This window comes from Centruroides vittatus, unplaced genomic scaffold (assembly GCF_030686945.1).
Source record: "Centruroides vittatus isolate TY-2023 unplaced genomic scaffold, ASM3068694v2 contig_559, whole genome shotgun sequence".
Classification (NCBI taxonomy): Eukaryota; Metazoa; Arthropoda; class Arachnida; order Scorpiones; family Buthidae; genus Centruroides; species Centruroides vittatus.
Window position 1 is genome coordinate 1,361,503 of NW_027122332.1, and position 19,576 is coordinate 1,381,078.

The following is a 19,576-nucleotide window of genomic DNA, read 5'->3' on the forward strand; positions in this document are numbered from 1 at the left end:
ATGTAACTTCGGGTATACTATAGATTACTCCCTATGGAATTTCGTGTGTTTGGGTATATATCTGAACTCAGGGGACCGAGACGAGTTCAACGATACCCTACTTTTGGACCGGAGACGAAAAATAAAAAAGTTATCATACTTTTTTTTCGGCGATCGCGCGATGATAGGGAGTCGCGTCGCTCTCCGCTAAGTCTGCCTCGCTATCGCGATCGGGAGTCCCGTCGCTTGCCGTTAAAATTGCCTTTAGTAGATGTTTCCCCTCTTTTTTTACTTTGTTCAAGAACTACCGTGAATCGATCACTAGTTTAGCACATGGCGGCGTGTGGTGGCGGCCATACGAGAGGTCAGTCGGGCCGCCATGTTCGCTGCCATAAGTAACATTAACCAAAATGGCGATCGCGCGATGATCGGAAGTCGCGTCGCTCTCTCCGCTCTTGTATAGCGTGTTTAACGCTCCGGGAGATGACCGTAGTCCGACGTCATGGTTTGCAGACTTTACCACAAGATGGCAATACTAGCAACTACGGTGCCGTCTGCATGAGAGCATTAAAAAAGTGTGATAACTTTTTTATTTTTCGTCTCGGTCCACTGAGTTCAAATATATAATCAAAGTCCTGAAATTCCATAGGGAGTAATCTATAGTATACCCGCAACTTCTCAGTTGCTTTCACAATTATAATTTGTGGAATTTTTTACATGATCCCAGGGAAGGGCCAGTGACCTGTGTGTCTCCCTCAGCAGATGCTCATGGTCACTAATGCATCCTAATTAAAAAAGTAAATATGAAATTGATAAACAGAATATTATTTTATTTTTAGTTATAATATAATCACTTTCTATTCTGAGGTTACTAACATTTATTTGGCAATATTCTAAATGTGTATTTTTAACATTTAATGCTTTTAATAGAGTATAGTATAAATTCAGTAACATGAATGAAGGGTATGAGTTCTTTGAATAATGAAATAAATCAGATAATTGAATTTAGATTTATATATTACATTAAAACTTTGAAAAAAATCTGAATTTTAAATTTGAAAAAAGGCCATTGCAATAATTTTAAAGACAAGCAATTAAAACTTTGTTTAAACATTAAAGTTTTTGTTCTTATTGACTCCTTAACCAGAATGTATGTTTAAATAAATAAATATTTAATAATTGATAGCAAAGTAGAATCTCCCAGAAATGTAACTCTCAACAATAACTTGACATTCTGTAAAACTCATCATATTGTTATAATGGTATAAATTAGATTTTTTTTAATCTTAACACTAGGATCAAATAAGTTTTTGTTCTTAACTGGCTACATACAATAACAGCATCAATTTCACTTATAAACAAAGAATATAATCCTTTTCCCGAAGTTCCATTGCAAAACGTCATGTGATAAATGTCACTAACTTTTTAAAGTAGCCACTGGATAGCCAGTATTTTATAAATAAAAATTTAACTACAAATAGAAATAGTCACTACTGGTAGTACATAGTTAATATGTGTATGAATTTGCACATATAAAAATTTACCTCCAGATAATGTTCCATTATTATGTCTTTTGTAGTACAGTAATTATTTTATATTAGATTGTACTGTAAATTTTCTTTCACTCTGAATGTTAAGATTTTTAATATGTTACTAAAATTAATCTATTATGAGTTGTGAATAACCCACCCAGAGTCGGTAAAACTCATCGTTTTTAGTAATTCTTCACCTTCTGAGCTTCTGACTTCACATTCAACTTTAATTGTACAGTAAGTCCTCTACTTACAAACTTAATCTGTTTGTAGCGGTCGTTCGCAAGTCGAAAAGTTCGTAACTTGAAAAGACGACGTTTGGTTCAAAAACTCAAATACAACATTGTTTTTACAATTATGTAATGTTTAGGCTACTTGAATAATGTTGAATTAAGATTGTACATAAGTATGTACTGTAAATGTTTTTAACATAAAACTTCAAAAATAAACTTGACTGTACATAAAAAGTAACAAACTGCGCTTTAATAGTAAACAAATGACACCACACACGATTGACACACAACTACAGTCCAAACTCAACTAAGAGCCTCTCATGCTCATGTTAACCTGTCATCTGTCGGCTTTGTTCGTAAGTCGAATGTTCGTAAGTAGAGGACTGCCTGTATACTAAAATATTAAATAAAATTGATTAATAATGAACTTAATAACTAGAAATACACCCACTATATTTACTTGAATGTAAGACAGCATTGAATCCAAGATGTATTATAATTTTCTCTGTGCTAACCCAGGATTTTTTTCTTTTGCAAAAATAGAGAACTTGCAGCAAATTTAAGTTGTGATTCTGTTGACAAATTTGTTTAGTATTTATTCAAGTAAAGTAAGTTATATATCACTGCCTTCTCTGATTTTTGAAATTGGAAACTCCTTCATTTTTCCATCTGAATCAACACTGGATTCAAAGTTTACATCATCCCATACAAAATCATCATCAGTGCTGTTTGAAGCATTGGAAATGCAGCATTTCTTTAGTGCTGCACAAGTGTTTTGGGGATTTTCATCCAATTATTTCATAATATTACTGTAATAGACTAATGAGATTGAGCGTCTTAAATATTTACTAATATGAATATCAGTCTAATAATGCAGTGGAGTTGGTAACAGAGAAGATACATGGCATGGAAGTCTAAATTATGATGTATTACATCAAATTTAAGGCATACACTATTTTCAGACATTAAAACCCTCCCAAAAAATGATTTACAGTAAATATAGTAATAAATAGATTTTTAAATTTTATTGGAATGAATACTAACCACTTTTTACCCAGCCAAAATTTAATAAAAACAGGTAATTTTGGACTATTTTAAACTATCTTCAGGTTCTCTATCTTTCAAATAAATCATATATACACTGACACACACATACACACACTAACATCCATATATACAAAAAAATTGTCCTTAATCTTCTTGCAATTCTTGATATTTCAAGGTCCCGAGTCCAAAAATGTAAAAATCTTGGGAGGTCATTTTTTTCCACCCATTGCCATACCTTCCTTTTATACATGAGAGGCAAAAAAGTAATTAAAATAAAATATTCTATATATCATGTAATTCATTGTGTATCTTTTATCCTTTGAGAATTTGAATCTTTATTGTTATCTGACATTATTAGAACTTAGTTTGCATAATGCAAATTTATTAATAAATTATTATGTAATTTAATATTGAACATTCTATGTAAACATTGATTTAAATTACAGATTAATATTAATGTCTGTTATACATAAAATTGTTGCATATCAAACTAAGAACATCTTGTATTATATTAAATAAGCTTGATGTAAGTAAATTTAAAGTGTATGCTAAAATAATATCATAGTTTTTAAGTCAAAAATGTAATAAATGTTTTTATTTAGTGTTCGTACATGAAAATATGTTACTGTTGATATACAGTACCAGATCAAATATTTTGCTTCCAGAAATCTGGAATCACCAGAAAATGGCTAGTTTTGAATTTGGTAGACTTTAGTACAACTGTAATCTGCTGTGCAGTTGCTTTGTTTTGTTTCTGTGATGTACACATTGCACAATTCCAGTTCCAGTGTAACTGCTGGCATATGGTGTGTTCAATACAATTTCACTTTCTATTTTCCATTGTTTATTTTATATTTTAAGTATATATTCAGGAATTCAGAAATCTGGATCATTTCAGTTTCTGAGTTTGTCAGATATTTGGTCAGATACTGTACTTTTTCTCCTTAATACATGAAATTTTGTTTTTTGTGTTAGTGCTAACATTCCAGATCCATAGTATTAAACTATGATATGTTAACTAATTATGATTAATTAATGATATATGCATTAATTTTTGGCTGAAAGTTTAAATATAAATATGGTGTATAAAGTAATAAACATTTATCTTTGTTTTATATATTTTTATTTCTATTGTGGAAGACTACACACAGAGTTTATTGACTTATTGATTTCAATGAATTTATTCAATGTGAACTGAAATATAAAATAATGTAATATAGATTTAAGTAATGCTTAATTTAAAATTAGATATTAATATTTTTGATTGATAGAACTCATACCATTTAAAATACAAATACATTACGTTCATAAATTATTCTTCAAAGTTAATGCTTACGCCATAGAAAAATTTATTTAAATTAAAATTCCTAATCATTAGAATCAAAACATTAAGTCAAACTATTGTTGAAATATTTCATTTCAGCTTTCTCTGTAAATTTCAACAATATGTTTCTAGGATCTTTTAAAATAATATCTCAACCTATGGTCTTCTGCAAATATCTAAATATTGTTGAAAACAGTGGATCTCAAATTGTTTTTAAGTTCTCTTGGAAATTAATTACTGAAAACTGCAGTTAATAAATGAGCATCAGTGACAAATTATGCAAAGAAAAAGATTATAGTTAAAATTTTACTTTAGCAGTTTATAAAATACAAACTCGATATTAAAATGTTAAAATATTTAAAACATTCTACATATTCTTGAGCATTTGCAGACTTTCTATAGATTTCTATGCAGAATTTTGATTGTTTTTTAAACAATCACTCTGAATCAGAATCACAGTGCTAATAGTTAAATTGGTTCTATAGATGTTATCATTTATAATAGGTGGATAGAACATTAGATCTCTACAGTTCTAATGTTCTATCTGCCATATTACCTGAAGAAGACTGTTATATGCTGTCAAAAGTACTCATCAATTAAATGTATTTATGCTTAATGCCAATAGACAGTTTCTTAGATTTATCTTTTATTATTAATAAGTGGCATCTCTTCTTGTTTTTATCTCATTATATTTAGTATTACTTTGTTTTTTATAACAAATTAAATAATAGTGGTAAAGTTTGATTGAAAATATGAAGCAAAAGTACAATTGCACTACAAAATATATAAATATACCTAACTACAGTTCTTTGCACAAATAAAAGGTAATGTCTGTACATAGTGTATAACCAGGAATTTATTCCTTCTGAATAAAGTTATAATAATTTAAATTAAAAAATGTTTTCCATATTTTCACAAACTGTAAATGTCAATGTGAAATTTGAGCTTGTTTTGAATTGCACAAAACTATTGATGTTTGGTTCTGTCAGTTTCGTGTGCAGGTCATTTTACTGCTGGAAGCTATGGCTTTCACTAGAGTTACAAGGCCAGTATTTTTCCCTGCCTTAGGTGAATTATAAGGCATGGAAGAATAGTCTGTCTTATAATTCTGCCAGTATAATTCTATGCCTTGGATTGTATAGGTTTATGTACTGTTGGTGCATAAACTATACAATCAATCCAAGTCAAGCCTTCAGCACAGACAAATTTATTAAGTAAGCAAATATGTCTTCACCTGAAGTTGTTGTTGGGATTGTTTTACAAAACGGTAACTCTTCTCTTATAGCAATACCTCTTATGTTTCCTTCTGTGGCTTATCTCATGTAACAAATAAGCTGAGCCTGTGATGAAATACCAGTTGATTCATCAAGTTGCAACATAAATATTTGACTTTATTTACTTGTTGAATTAATGCATTTTCAAATTTATAGCCAAGTCATCGATTCGCCATGAAACTGTATTATTTGACAGTGGAATAGTTCATAATGCGTTTGCAGTTGCCTCTCCATTTATAATGCGACACATTTCTAAAGCTGCCAGAAGCAACAAATTCTTGGCAGTAGTCTGCAATTTCTTACATTTAGCAATTTTCATAGCCACTACATAAGAAACTTTCAACACTTCCTGTGCTACTGTGGCTTTTTTGACATTACAGTCTTCTAACATTTCAATTCCATCTCTTTTTGAACAAAAAACTCCCAATTCTTGTGTACATAATTTTCATGCACTGTTTCCAATATCTTTTAAGCTTCACAAGCTTTTAAGGCTGTCATTGGTGAGAATTTGAAAACAGATGACACACTGGGGCTGTTGAATGCCGGATTTGCTAGAAAAACAAGAAAATTTGAAGTTGATATAAATTATCCTATGGCCCACACTTTTTCTTTTCTTTATCAGTTATTATTATTAGGTTTATTTTGGTCTGCAGATTCTGCACTTCTCATAGGTTTCTTCAAATATCAAGACAGTCAACTAAAAACAAATTTTTAGTTTAGTTAGTAGGTTAAGTAAAATATATGATGACAGTCCCAACAAGCATTATTTATGCAATGAAGAAAAATAAGAGGGTGACAGAAAAACATCATGTGCTTGTGGATGGCTATCACATTGTATTTGTCTGTTTTTATCCTTATACACTTACTTGTCAGTCATACACTGAATAATATTGTGCACATTGGCTCGTGCCTCCCTTGGAAGGCCTCATGGTTGATCAGTTAAATTGGTGGGTATAACTGATCTTTATAGATCAGTTATACCCACCAGTTTAACTTTCCATAGAAGAAAATAATGTTTTTATAAATATGATTGCATTTTTATGGGCAATTTTATAAAATGTATACCTGGAAGTTGGCAAATATTTTCTGTAAACAGCTGTATAGTATGCTTTGTAGGCCAAGAGAAAAATTGAGAATATTACATTGGTATTTATGTAGCCTGATGAGAGAAAACAAATTTCCATGAATTTTTTATTGATGAAATTTGAAATATAATAGTTAAGTATAAATTTTTCTTTATACTAAAGAAAAGAGTGAAAACTTTTTAGGTTAACAGTTTGTTTACTTAGGGTTAAAAATTAGCATTCTCTATTGTCAAAATTGTTGCAAATACTCTTCTGTTAATGCTGATCTGTTTTACTTATTTCACGTTTGAAAATATCACAGATGGGTTTTGCCAAACATTGATATCAATCTACAAGCATGATTTTCATTGAGTATATTCATCACTTGAAGGAAATTACAATAGAATTCTCTGATTTTTCTCTTGATATTTGCTTTTAAGCATATCTTTACATTTTAGATTAATTATTTTTAATTAAAGGGTTAATGGAAGCATTTGAATTTCACACTTAGGTGGATTTCAAAATGTGGAAATTTATTTTGTACTTGCATTACTGAGAAATGCTACTGGAACTGTAATTTGAGCTTTGAAAATATTATTACAAATTTGTATGGGAATGGCTCTCTCTCTTTGTTTTGACAGCACAAGAAATGTTTAAAGTAGCTTGACATCATTCGTGATTCAAATGTGAGCTGTTATTGAATTGATTATGACAACATAATTTTGCATATGAGTCTTGTTTTGCTGTGTACTTTTAGGTTCAATTTATTGACCACTTGACCATTTGGCCACTAACTGAACTGCTGTGTGGTAGAGAAAGTTGGGTATTCAGCTTCAATTTCTGTCAAAAATTATAGAGCCAAGGAAAACCACTCAAGATCATTTCTCTTGTTTTTTGACTATTGACATTGCTTCTAATGTTCTTAACTCTTTGAACAGCTGTTCTTGCTGAAAGGCTAAAAGTCTTTAAACAAGTTTATTTTTCCTGGACATATTTCTTCAGCTGCTATAATCAAACATAATTTAATTAACTCACAATTGGAAAATTACAGTACTTTGAATGCAGCCTCATTTTAATTTTTTTATTTTTGTGGATAAATTCTGCTGTGATCAGATATTGCATTTTTAAATTTCTAATTTTTCTGACCATTGCTTACTCTAATGATGATGACATACGTATTGTATTTTTTTTAGTATAGCTATAGTGTTATTGCATAATAAACACGATGTTTATTAAACACTAGCTGACCCGGCCACGCGTTGTTGTGGCTCAAAATGTATCTATTATAAATGTGTAACACTTCCCCCATGGGGGGAATTTCAAAAAATCCCTTTTTAGTGTATATTCTGTTGACGTCACCTATTAAAACGCAATTAAAAACGCAAAAAACCGCATGTAAAATAGTATAAATAGAAGCCGAGTTCTTCACGGTAAGCCTTAATCCTGTCCCTTTCCCTGCTGGCGAATATCGAAAAATCTCTTTTTAGAGTATATTCTGTTGACGTCACCTATTAAAACGCAATTAAAAACGCAAAAAACCGCATGTAAAATAGTATAAATAGAAGCCGAGTTCTTCACGGTAAGCCTTAATCCTGTCCCTTTCCCTGCTGGCGAATATCGAAAAATCTCTTTTTAGAGTATATTCTGTTGACGTCACCTATTAAAACGCAATTAAAAACGCAAAAAACCGCATGTAAAATAGTATAAATAGAAGCCGAGTTCTTCACGGTAAGCCTTAATCCTGTCCCTTTCCCTGCTGGCGAATATCGAAAAATCTCTTTTTAGAGTATATTCTGTTGACGTCACCTATTAAAACGCAATTAAAAACGCAAAAAACCGCATGTAAAATAGTATAAATAGAAGCCGAGTTCTTCACGGTAAGCCTTAATCCTGTCCCTTTCCCCGTTGGGGAATATCGAAAAATCCCTTTTTAGTGTATATTCTGTTGACGTCACCTATTAAAACGCAATTAAAAACGCAAAAAACCGCATGTAAAATAGTATAAATAGAAGCCGAGTTCTTCACGGTAAGCCTTAATCCTGTCCCTCTCCCCGCTGGGGAATATCGAAAAATCCCTTTTTAGTGTATATTCTGTTGACGTCACCTATTAAAACGCAATTAAAAACGCAAAAAACCGCATGTAAAATAGTATAAATAGAAGCCGAGTTCTTCACGGTAAGCCTTAATCCTGTCCCTCTCCCCGCTGGGGAATATCGAAAAATCCCTTTTTAGTGTATATTCTGTTGACGTCACCTATTAAAACGCAATTAAAAACGCAAAAAACCGCATGTAAAATAGTATAAATAGAAGCGGAGTTCTTCGCGGTAAGCTTTAATCCCGTCCATCTCCCCCCGTAGGGGAATTTCGACATGTATATTATATAAAAACACGTGCATATTCGAATGCAACGTTGTGTCAAAATTTCAAAGGAATCGGTAGGAACAAACAAACGTTGTATTTTATTTATATAGATAGGTAGAAAATGATCTGCTTAGGTCCATTCTCACTGAAAAGCATAATGCCTTACAGAAAAGCAAACTTAGGTCGTCGGAAGTTAGCGCCATCTGTTGGACATAAAAGCCTTAATCCATATATAAATATATTTTTGAAAGGGGGGAAATGGTGATCTTCACATATGCCACAAACCTTCGCGGGAATGTATTAAACAACTTCCCAAAGTTTCATGGCAATCGGATAAATGGTGTGGTAATGCATGAAGGACAAACACACACACACACACACACACACACAGACATACATTCGTTTTTATATATATAGATAATAAACATTTTGTTAGAGCTTTTTCATCTAATTCGATAACAAAATAATCCTCACTTCACTGTATCTTAAATTGCAATTTTTCTTTCTTGTTTTAACACAGTGGATGTTTACTGGTAATAAAGAATAGACATGACAGTCAAAATTTTGTTGAACTGTAATAGCATTGCTGTGATTTTGAAGTATACTAAACTGAAGTGCAAAGTGACGAGAATGCCGTGTATGATTTATTGGTCTACAATAAGTGCTAAACTTTGCTGTTGTAGTTCAAAAGAATCTCTAGTTAATTTTTAAATGAATGTCTGTGATTGTGTTCCAATAAAGCTTTATTTATGGATATGTGAAAATTTTATTAAATTTAAATTTCAAGTAATCTGTTTTTTCTTTTTTAACACACCATGAGAAAGAAATGCAGTGATTATTTTAAATTTTTAAATGTTTTTGGTTGTTTTTTCATTCAAATAACCACTGGATTACATCAGGCTACTTTTTCATAATTATATTTAATTAACTACTACTAAATAGTTTGTCACTAGAGGGCAGTGTTATGTACCATCTCTTATAAAAGAAAAGTAGCCCAATGTAATCCAGTGGTTGGTTGGCTTTACAAATTTATTGGATTTTGTGATGTTTGGTTTTTACATTTTTAAATGGTTGAAAAATAATTCTTAATAACTAGTACACATAGCTGGTGTCCCAAAAGTCTTTTTCAATTTGTTTTACCCACTGTGTGAACGCAACTGACAGTAGGGGTGCGGGAGTTATGCTGATCGCTATCTTGTCCTTGGGAATTTAGTCTCTATGGAGTGTTTTACAGGAGCAGAGCGTGCGTGCTGCTTGCGCAAGTTTTACAAAAACAATAATTCTGCCATTATAGTGTTGCGAAAATTTTGTAATCTTCATCGATTGCGTCACATAAATGAAGCACCAAGTACTCAATTCATCAAAACATGGGTATAGAAATTTGAAGAGACTGGTTCCATGATGAGCAAACTTCGGATGGGACGACCAAGGTCATCAACAAGCGAGGAAAATGTGGAGAGCGTACACCAGTCAGTCAGAGTGATTCTCGCTCTCTCTGTTCGCAAAAGGGCAAGTGTGTTAAATCTTCCTAAAAGTTCCGTACATCGCATAATGCGTAAAGACTTGTGTCTCCACCTTTACAATTGGTTCATGAATTAAAGCCAACTGATGGTGCTGAGAGGCTTAACTTCGCTAACCAAATGGTTAATCAATTTTTGTCCTTCAACATTTTATTCTCAGATGAGGTACATTTTCACCTTAATGGTCATGTTAACAAGCAAAATTATCGTTACTGGAATTCAACGAATCCAAAGCATAAACATCAGCGGCCACTTCATTCACCAATAGTCACTGTTTGGGTTGCAATGTCGGTGTGAGGAATAATTAGCCCATACTCTTTTGAAGATCAAAGAGGTCGCACAGTAACTGTTAATTCGGAATGATATGTGGAGATGATTAACAACTTTTTCGTACCAGCTTTGCAAGATTTTGTTGGTTTTAATCGAAACACATGGTTCCAGGATGGAGCAACGTCTCACACATCTAACCAGTCTATACCGGTTGTTCGTGAACTTTTTCCTGGAAAATTGATATCCAGATGAGGTGACGTAAACTGGCCACCATGTAGCCTGATTTCACACCAATGGATTTTTTTCTTGTGGGGTTACCTTATATCAAAGGTATACAGCAACAATCCTATCTCTCTGGATCAATTGAAACAAAATATCTGAGAAATGGCAGCAATCACGGAGAACACATGCTGAGCAGTTCTCAGAAATTTTGCCTCCCGTGTAGAAGTGTGCCAGCGAAATAACAGAACACATTTATATGACATTATCTTTAAGAAATAAATTCCCAGGGACTGTACTTTATTACAAAATTTTTTTCTTTTATTAAACCAATACATTATTTTAATATTGATTTTTTATTTTGAAAAAGACTTTTGGGACACCTTGTATATATGTTAATTAATTACCATTCTTAGTTTGCAGCTCAGACAAAAACAATTGATGGGCCAGATTTGCCTCATGGATACAGTTTGCCGATCCTTTATATATATATGTTACAGTAAAAAACCCGTTTTTAGTTAAAACTAGTTTTTACTGGATGTCATTGTTATAACTAGAATTTACTGCTAGTCAAAAATGAATTTGAGTTAAAACTAGTTTTAACTAGACAAAACGGGTTTTAACAAAATGGCTTAGTAAAAACTGTTTTGACCAAGGTCATTCAGCTAACATGTTCCAATAGTGTATGATGAATTTCGTATTGCTTTAAGTAAAATAACTACAAGGATATTCAGATTTCAAAACTAATTGACACTAAAGAAAACATGTTAATGGAAAGTTGACTTTGAATTACTAATTTTTACAGGATTGATCTTTGGATGTAAAGTAGAACTTTATATCCAAAAGTCTATTTCAGATAAAGCTATATTCAAGAAAAGGAACAGAAGAACAAAGACAAATTTAATAAAGATTTGCTATTTATCTATTATCTAAATGATAATAGGTAAAGATACTTTCAGTTATACATTCACCAAAGCCGAATTATCGGGCTAGAGTCGGCTATAATAAATAAATAATTAATAAGACAATTTGGCACTAGAGCTTGGCGTTAGGTGCCATCTCTTACTAAACTTAATAATTATAATTAAATTAAATAAATAATTTTAATAATTTGGAACTGGAGGAAAAGCCCGATAATTCGGCTTTGGTGGATGTATAGCTTTGTAACGGGTTAGTTGTTATTTATTTATGATACTTTCAGTTTTAATGTTTTAACTGTAAATTGTTGTTTCATTTATATTATTAGTGTAGAAAGGTTTTGAGAAACAGTTAGTTTGAAGAATGTTATCTATTATAAGGCTAAAACACTTGCACATACATTTGCAAAGTTTATTTATATATAGTATGTACAGTACTGTACAATATGTACAAAAGTTTAGAAACTTGGCGTATAGTTTTTTGCCTTGAATAGTTTAAAACACTGATGCACAACCACCTTCAAACTAATCGCCTTGGACAACGATACACTTTTTTTGGCACATGTACAGCTTCTAGGAGCATTGCTGTAAACCATCTTTTGCAACCGCCTGTAATGCCTCCTGCAATATACAGTACTTTAATCTCATTTGGTGACTAAACAATCTCAGGCTGTTTATGATGGATGAACTCATTCAAATGTCATTCAAATATCATATTTTGCATCTAGATATATTGTGTTTGAATGAGTCCTTCTGTCATCAAATGAGATAAAATCAACATTACAGGAGGCATTACAGTTGGTTGCAAAAAGTGCTTTTTGCAATATTCCTGAAAGCATTATGAGCAGCAGAAAAAGTGTATCATTGCTCAAGGAGATTAGTTTGAAGGTTGTCATTTGTTGGTGTTTTAAACTATTCAAGGCAAGGAACTATATGCTAAGTTTCTAAACTTTTGGTACATATCACATAATTTAAGTGTAAGTGTGCTTTAAATTATAGAGCAATTTGCTGTTTCAGAAATAATATCAGCAAGTAATAAACAGAATTGTAACCAAAATTGTTAGTTTTTCAGTTGTTTATTAGACTGCATTTTGATGGAATTATGATTTCCAATGATTTATTTAGGAGTTCAACATTAATTCCAATTTTTGATATTTTACAACCACATCAATTTTTATGTTATTAAAACATGAAAACAGTTTTTAATGCTTCAGTAAAACAGAAATTGATGTAATTATAATTATTTAGAAGTTATTGATAAAAAATAAATTATTATTAAAATTGATTTCTGTTAGATTGAAGTGACTGAAAATAGTTTTGGAATAGCATATTCATAATTATCATGTACCGCATATATGAATTGATATAGATATGTAAATAAAAAAAAAAAAGAAAAATGCTATTTTGTATGATGCAAAGTAATATATGATTTAGAGAAAATCACTTATCTCTGATATCAACATATCAGAGATAAGTTGGTGTTCAAATTGTCTGACTCTGACTTTTTTAGTACGTACCACTATAGTGGTGAAGTGCTTATGTTAGGACTTTTGTGTGTCTGTCAGATGCACACGCATGCTCTGTTTAATCCATTTATTGAGAAAATCCATGTGCATGTGCAAAAGGCAACTGAATGTTTTTGTTTACGGTCACTGTAAGCTATAGTAAAAGCTACGCGGTTCCTCTGGAATCTATAAACCACATCCCCTACTATATATTCAGTGAAAAATTTTTCTGAACAACTAATCGATTCCAAGAATTTATAAAATTTATTTTAAACAAAATTAATATTTGATTTACTTTTGTGGAGCATGCTATCAGATCGGCTTGACCAAGCTTATTACCTTTTTATAGTAATGCATTTCATCTCCACCACATGAATTATCAAGTTGCTTTCTAGATTAGGTAGCTATTTATGCTTAACTAGCACGAGTAGAAGATATTAAGAAAGAAATATAAAGTAACATTTCTTTAAATAATGATTATAACTATACTCTTAAGGTTTTTTAAAATTACATATGAATGAAAATAGAAAATACAAAAACAAAATATGAAAAAAAATTCAAAATTTTTCTAAAAATAAAATTCAGTCTTTTATATTTAAAATGCTAATTACTTATTGATTCTGATACAACTTCCATATGCTACAAATCTACACTTTTTCATTTAACTATGAAAATCTGTTCTTAAAAATAAAATTTTATCAGTCAGGTACTTAATTTAATTTCTTAAATTTTCACAATTTGAAGAGTAGAAAACAGGTATTCTGAGTAACATATTTAGGTTGGTGGCAATGACATTACAATAATAACTGCCTCTTGAACAATTTCTGAATATTTTGGTATAGTTTCACATTTTTAGCTTTGAAGAGCAGTCAGTTTTTTATTTTTTCAATATCTTCTAGAGAATGATAAAAAATCCAATTTAAACTTACACAACTCTGTTGGAGGTTGTTCTCTACTTTTCAATCGAATACAGTGATGCTTAGATCTTTCTTGCACATCTAAGAGTTTTTTAAATTCGTTTCCATAATTTGAAGTAAACTAATTCTAAAGGTAAACCCACACCAAATTGACAAAAGTGCTTAACACTTCTAAACAAAATTAACTAAAACTGGTTTCTATATTCACCTATGCTAAAGAAACAAGAAAGAACAAGATTTATTGCTTGACAGTATTCTTACTCTTAAGCTGCACTGTTACTATGAATATTACAGTGCTATATTGGCAATGTCATTTTCTGAATCAGATAATGAACTTGCACTTAATACTATTAGCCATTTCTACATTTTAAATAAATGAAAGAGAAAGTTTTGGGTTCATCTGTTACTTAAAAAAATATATATTTTTTTATATGCTTGTAACTTTCCAATTATCATTTTTATTAGAATGTTCTTTCATATTAAAATTATATAGTTGTCTAGCTTCATCATTGCCCACCATTTAACATACACTGGTTTAAGTCACACTGTACAAAACATAGGTTGAACTGCACTAGTCACATTTTGTTCTGATTAAGAAGTTTGGAATGTGCCTTATTTCAGTGTGAGCCTTTTGTATTTAACAACCTTGAAATTGACTTAAGCTAAACTACATATGCTTGTAAGCATTTTTAACTGTTCAGTGTGAGCTCATTCTAAGAGAATGTACTTAGACTTTAAGTTATGCAGTTCAAAATTTTTTTTTCCTTCTTTCAATTCCATATTCTTCATTCTGATACTCACCCAACATGGAGCAGATTTTTCTATGCTAATTACTGCTCTTCTGACTTTACGTAGGATCATATATTCCAGCAAGGAGGATGCTGTTATGAATCAAGGAAATATTTCTCCAAAGCATAGTTTTTAATATCATTGGTTATTATTTTGGTTTATGACAATCTGAAGATGAGTTTTTCACTTTTTATGAAGAGTCTTGATATTAGGTCATCACATAAGGGTAATGAAAAAGAGATAAAAGTTTTTTAATTGTTCCAGTTATATTTCATACATTGTGGCTTCTGGGATTTACCATGGCAGTAAGGAATAGCTATTAGTATGGATGCAATTTACTATCAAACACATGCTACCCCATCTTGTTGCTAGGCCAATTATTTCACATTTTTCAGGCTTTTTCTTAAGAATTGCATCAGTCTTTGGTGTTTGATATACTTACCATATTAACTACATTCTCTGTCATAGTGTACATGTGTAATATCTGTTCTTTTAGCACAAATGCTCCTATATCAGGTTCTAATCTGTAGACTTATCACATCTTTTTGGAAAAGATTTTAACTTTGAAACCAAGAAACTTTTATAGAATAGAGAAGCTTTTAATAACCATTAAAATTCAAAAGAAGGACAAGAAGCAAATTTTATCAAACTACAAATACTGTAAGTTGTACTGTTTTAGAACTTAAAGCACAAGCTCTTTTGATCAAATCATTTGAATACTATTTGTGTCTTTAATAGCCAAAGTAAAGATTACAGTTTTCCCTTCAGCATCAACAGATTGAGTATTTATTACAAAGTAATTTGTTTTAAATGCATACAAACAAATGTTTTTTCAAAAATATAAACTTTTCACAAAGAAAATATTTGAGTAACTGCTTTTGTTTCTTTTGCTTCTTTTAGTGTAAAGTCTCTTACTTATATTGTTTATTTAATGGAAGATTCCAAGTTTGCAGGCCATTTCTCCATTAAACCCAATAATAACTGGTGTTGAAAAGAATCTAAATAGTATGAAGTTTTTTGCTATCATTTCAATGATGTAACTTTTAAATCTAATCATAAAGTCATTGATATGGCTACAGGTAAGAAGGATGTAACTAGAAGTTGACTTGATGCACTTGATGGGGCTGGTTGAATATTCTTTTTATTCTTACTCTCCTTGTTTTTATGACAATTTCTAGTATCTCAGGATGTCATTGTAAATGGTGCTTGAAAGTTGATGTTCTTGTTGGAAAATGTGATTTTCCACCAGCAAAACTTCTAATCCTTTCATTACAGATTTGTTCCTCTTCATTTCTATCAAGAACTGAGTGTTGGCACACAATAAGTTTACCTTTTTAAAAAATGAAAAATACAGTAAAACTTTTCTAACTCAAATATTTCTTTAACTAAAAGAAAATGAAGCACTTTGTAGGTCTAAATGGAATAGCATAGGGATTTAATGTCTCCAACCAAATTTCTTAATTTGAATTTTCTCCAAGTTAAGGTTTTTCACAGTTTCCAACACCAATTTATGTTACTTTCAACTTTCCCGATTTGAATTTTAATATTTATTCTATTCAAAATAATCCTAATTATTGGATTTCCATGAAATTTTCAGACTGTTAGTTGTATCTACTCTCCAACACCAATTTTCAGATAACATTCCAGTCCAAAGAGAGAGGTCATCTTGCTTTATCTCAACAAGATGTACAGTACTTGCAAAACTGTTTGATTCCTTTAGTTACATCAAACATTTTGCAGAAAGGTGTTACACAGGCTGTTTGATAAATTTTTTTTTTTTTTGATTTAATGATTCTTTATATAATGTGTGTGAGAGATTCTTTATATAAAAATACAAATCTATTGAGAATTGGCATTTTTTATTCTGTTGTTCTCTAACTTGAATTGTCGGTAACTTGGAAGATTTTCCCTATTCTTTGGAACTTCATGTTAGAGAAGTTTACTGTATTTGAGAACAATAGATTTTTCTTCACTTCATACACCATTTGACTAATTTAGAATTTTATTAATTTTATCAAAAAAAAAATTTTTGATAATTATCCTGAAAATGTAAAAAAGAAAATCAATTAAAAAATTAAAAATAAAAAAAATGGTGAAAAGTCATAATATTTTTTACATTGTAATCAATCAGTTTAATCAATTCTTTTTTATTTTAAATATGGTAAAATTTAAAGTTGTAGTTAGAAGATTTTTATCAGCTTTGAATCCACTCTAAAATATCTAACTTTACAACCTTTGTTGATATTGCCAGGTTACAGACCAAATTATTTGTTAAAGTATCGATAATATCAGTATAAAAATAACTTTTACTTGATGAGGCAATTAATAATTTCTGAGTTTCGATTAATTTATTTATATATATATATATATATATATATATATATATATAATGCAGCTGACTGTGAGAGAGAGAGAGAGTGTGTGTGATGTGAAAATGAAGTTCTTCCATTTAATGCTAAATGACAGTATTTGAGACATAAAATGGATGTTGCTAATAATGCATAATTATCTAATTCTAATTGAAACTGATAATTATTCAATTCCAAATTTGAATTTTTTACATAAACAAACAAGCTATGTAGATGAAAGAAGTATTTTTTATTTCAATAGTGTTTGGTATTAACTAACAGCATAGAAAATATTAATCACAATAAAATCTAATTTATATTTCTAATAAATATATTGAGAGTATTATAAAAAAAATGCACGAGTGTTTACGATTTTAGGAAAAAATATTCAAAAATATTTCAGGTTTAAGAGTTTTGGAATAAAATTTTCTAAAATAGATGCATAATAACTATGTTATCAGGTGCCACCTCACAAGGACATTCATACATACAAAAATACATAGATGCATGCTTACATACATCTGAAATAAGTCCTATATATTTCTTTTTCACAGTGAATTTTCCTTTATTTCCACTATCACTTTTTTGATTAATTTGCTTTTACATCACATATTTTCACATTTGTTTCTTAGACAATTCAATTTTTTCAGCCATTACTAAAAGTATTCATATGATTAAAATTCTTGATTTTAATTATAAATTGATTGATTTTGAATTTATTTGACTATCTACTTGAGTATTTGATTGCATTAACATAGAGTATAATTTAGACTGTACAGTAGAAATACTACTGTGAAAGTAATTGTTATTATCTAATCAAATCCATTACACTTCTACATTATTTATTACTACTTTATTATAAACTTCTATTTATGTGGCAATGATGATTATCCCAAAAGAATATGTTTAAGACTGTATTTTGAAATTGAATGGTGTTGAATAATAGAAAATAATACATATAATTTACTAAATTTTAAATATGTTACTTAGTATATAATGTATTACTTAATACATAATTTACTGTTACATACATAATTTAATTATTAGAAAAATTCTTCATAGTTTATTTTATTACATAAATTAGTCTAAAGATTATGTTAAAAATTAAATACATTTATAATGCAAACACATGCAGATTTATTTTATAAATCATTAAGTAGTATTTATGAATATATCAAAAAAACTTCAAAATATTATATGAAATTGTATACATGTTTACCAAAATTTATATTTTTACAGATGTGCATACAAGCAGTTATACAAGATACTTTCGAGGAAGAAATTCTCAAGGTATGAATAAGTATAAATAGTTATATTCATTTCTTTCGGTTCTTTTTATATAGTCAATCTATTTTATATATTATTCATGAATGACTTCTCATTTAGTTTTGTCTGAAGTTAATCAATATATATATTAGATATTAAAATTGGAAAAACACAAAATATCTATTCAAAGTTAATCTTCATTTTAAAAACTGATATCTGCTCCGTGCCTGTTGTTGTTTACATCAGCAGGTTCCAGTTGAAAGAGGCATTTACAATTTAGTGAATTAATAATTCAAAGACTATTTTCTTTTATGTTAAAAGATAATTTAATCTACATATTATTAGTAAAATTTAGTTAAATATTATGTGGAAAATTGTCTGTAAAAAATTATTAACAAATAAGTGTGTTGGTGAGTATGCAATAACATTAGAAATGTGATGTCACATTTGCTACTTAAAAGAACTGCAAAAGCAAAACCAAGGCATAATTCCCATTTTGCACTGAGTGTGATGAGTACATGATTGGTTTGAGAAAAATTGCATTTGTAAGGTAGATTTAAGTTAGAAGTCAAGAAGCATTGTCAGATAAAAGTTGTAGAATTTTTTTGTTTTTGTTCTTTGATATAATTAGTTAAGTAACACTGTATCAGCGTGTAGTCGACACAAAGCTGCTCACACCTTTATTTTCTAGATTATGAGGGAAAAAAGAAACAAAGAATCATTCGTTCTCAACAATATATTTGATTTCTATTGGATCATTTAAAGGTACAAATATAAAGTCAGAATAAGCCATTAATTAATTGCTATGCCAAGGTCTCAAAAAATTCTGTCTATCACTATGGGCGTTGGACTTACAGATTGACTCGTAGCAATCTTTATTGTAACTCTTTAAAAATACTGAGTCAGTCATTTTTTTCACTCAACTCAATGTAACATAGGTAAGACTGATAGCTGTCTCTTTTTCCCCTATATCTATTTTGATTTTTGGAAGAGTTAATCCCTGTGATTTAT

The 19,576-nt window shown here is 30.1% G+C and overlaps 1 protein-coding gene across 1 annotated transcript in view; it reads left to right on the plus strand.

Annotated features, from left to right (window-relative positions):
* nonC (serine/threonine-protein kinase Smg1) overlaps window positions 1-19,576 on the plus strand; it is a 157,467-nt gene that overhangs the window by 2,024 nt on the left and 135,867 nt on the right. Inside the window, exon 2 of the mRNA XM_067274716.1 lies at window positions 18,539-18,589. Within this exon, the coding sequence (XP_067130817.1) occupies window positions 18,539-18,589 (51 nt within the window). The remainder of the gene's footprint in view (window positions 1-18,538; window positions 18,590-19,576) is intronic.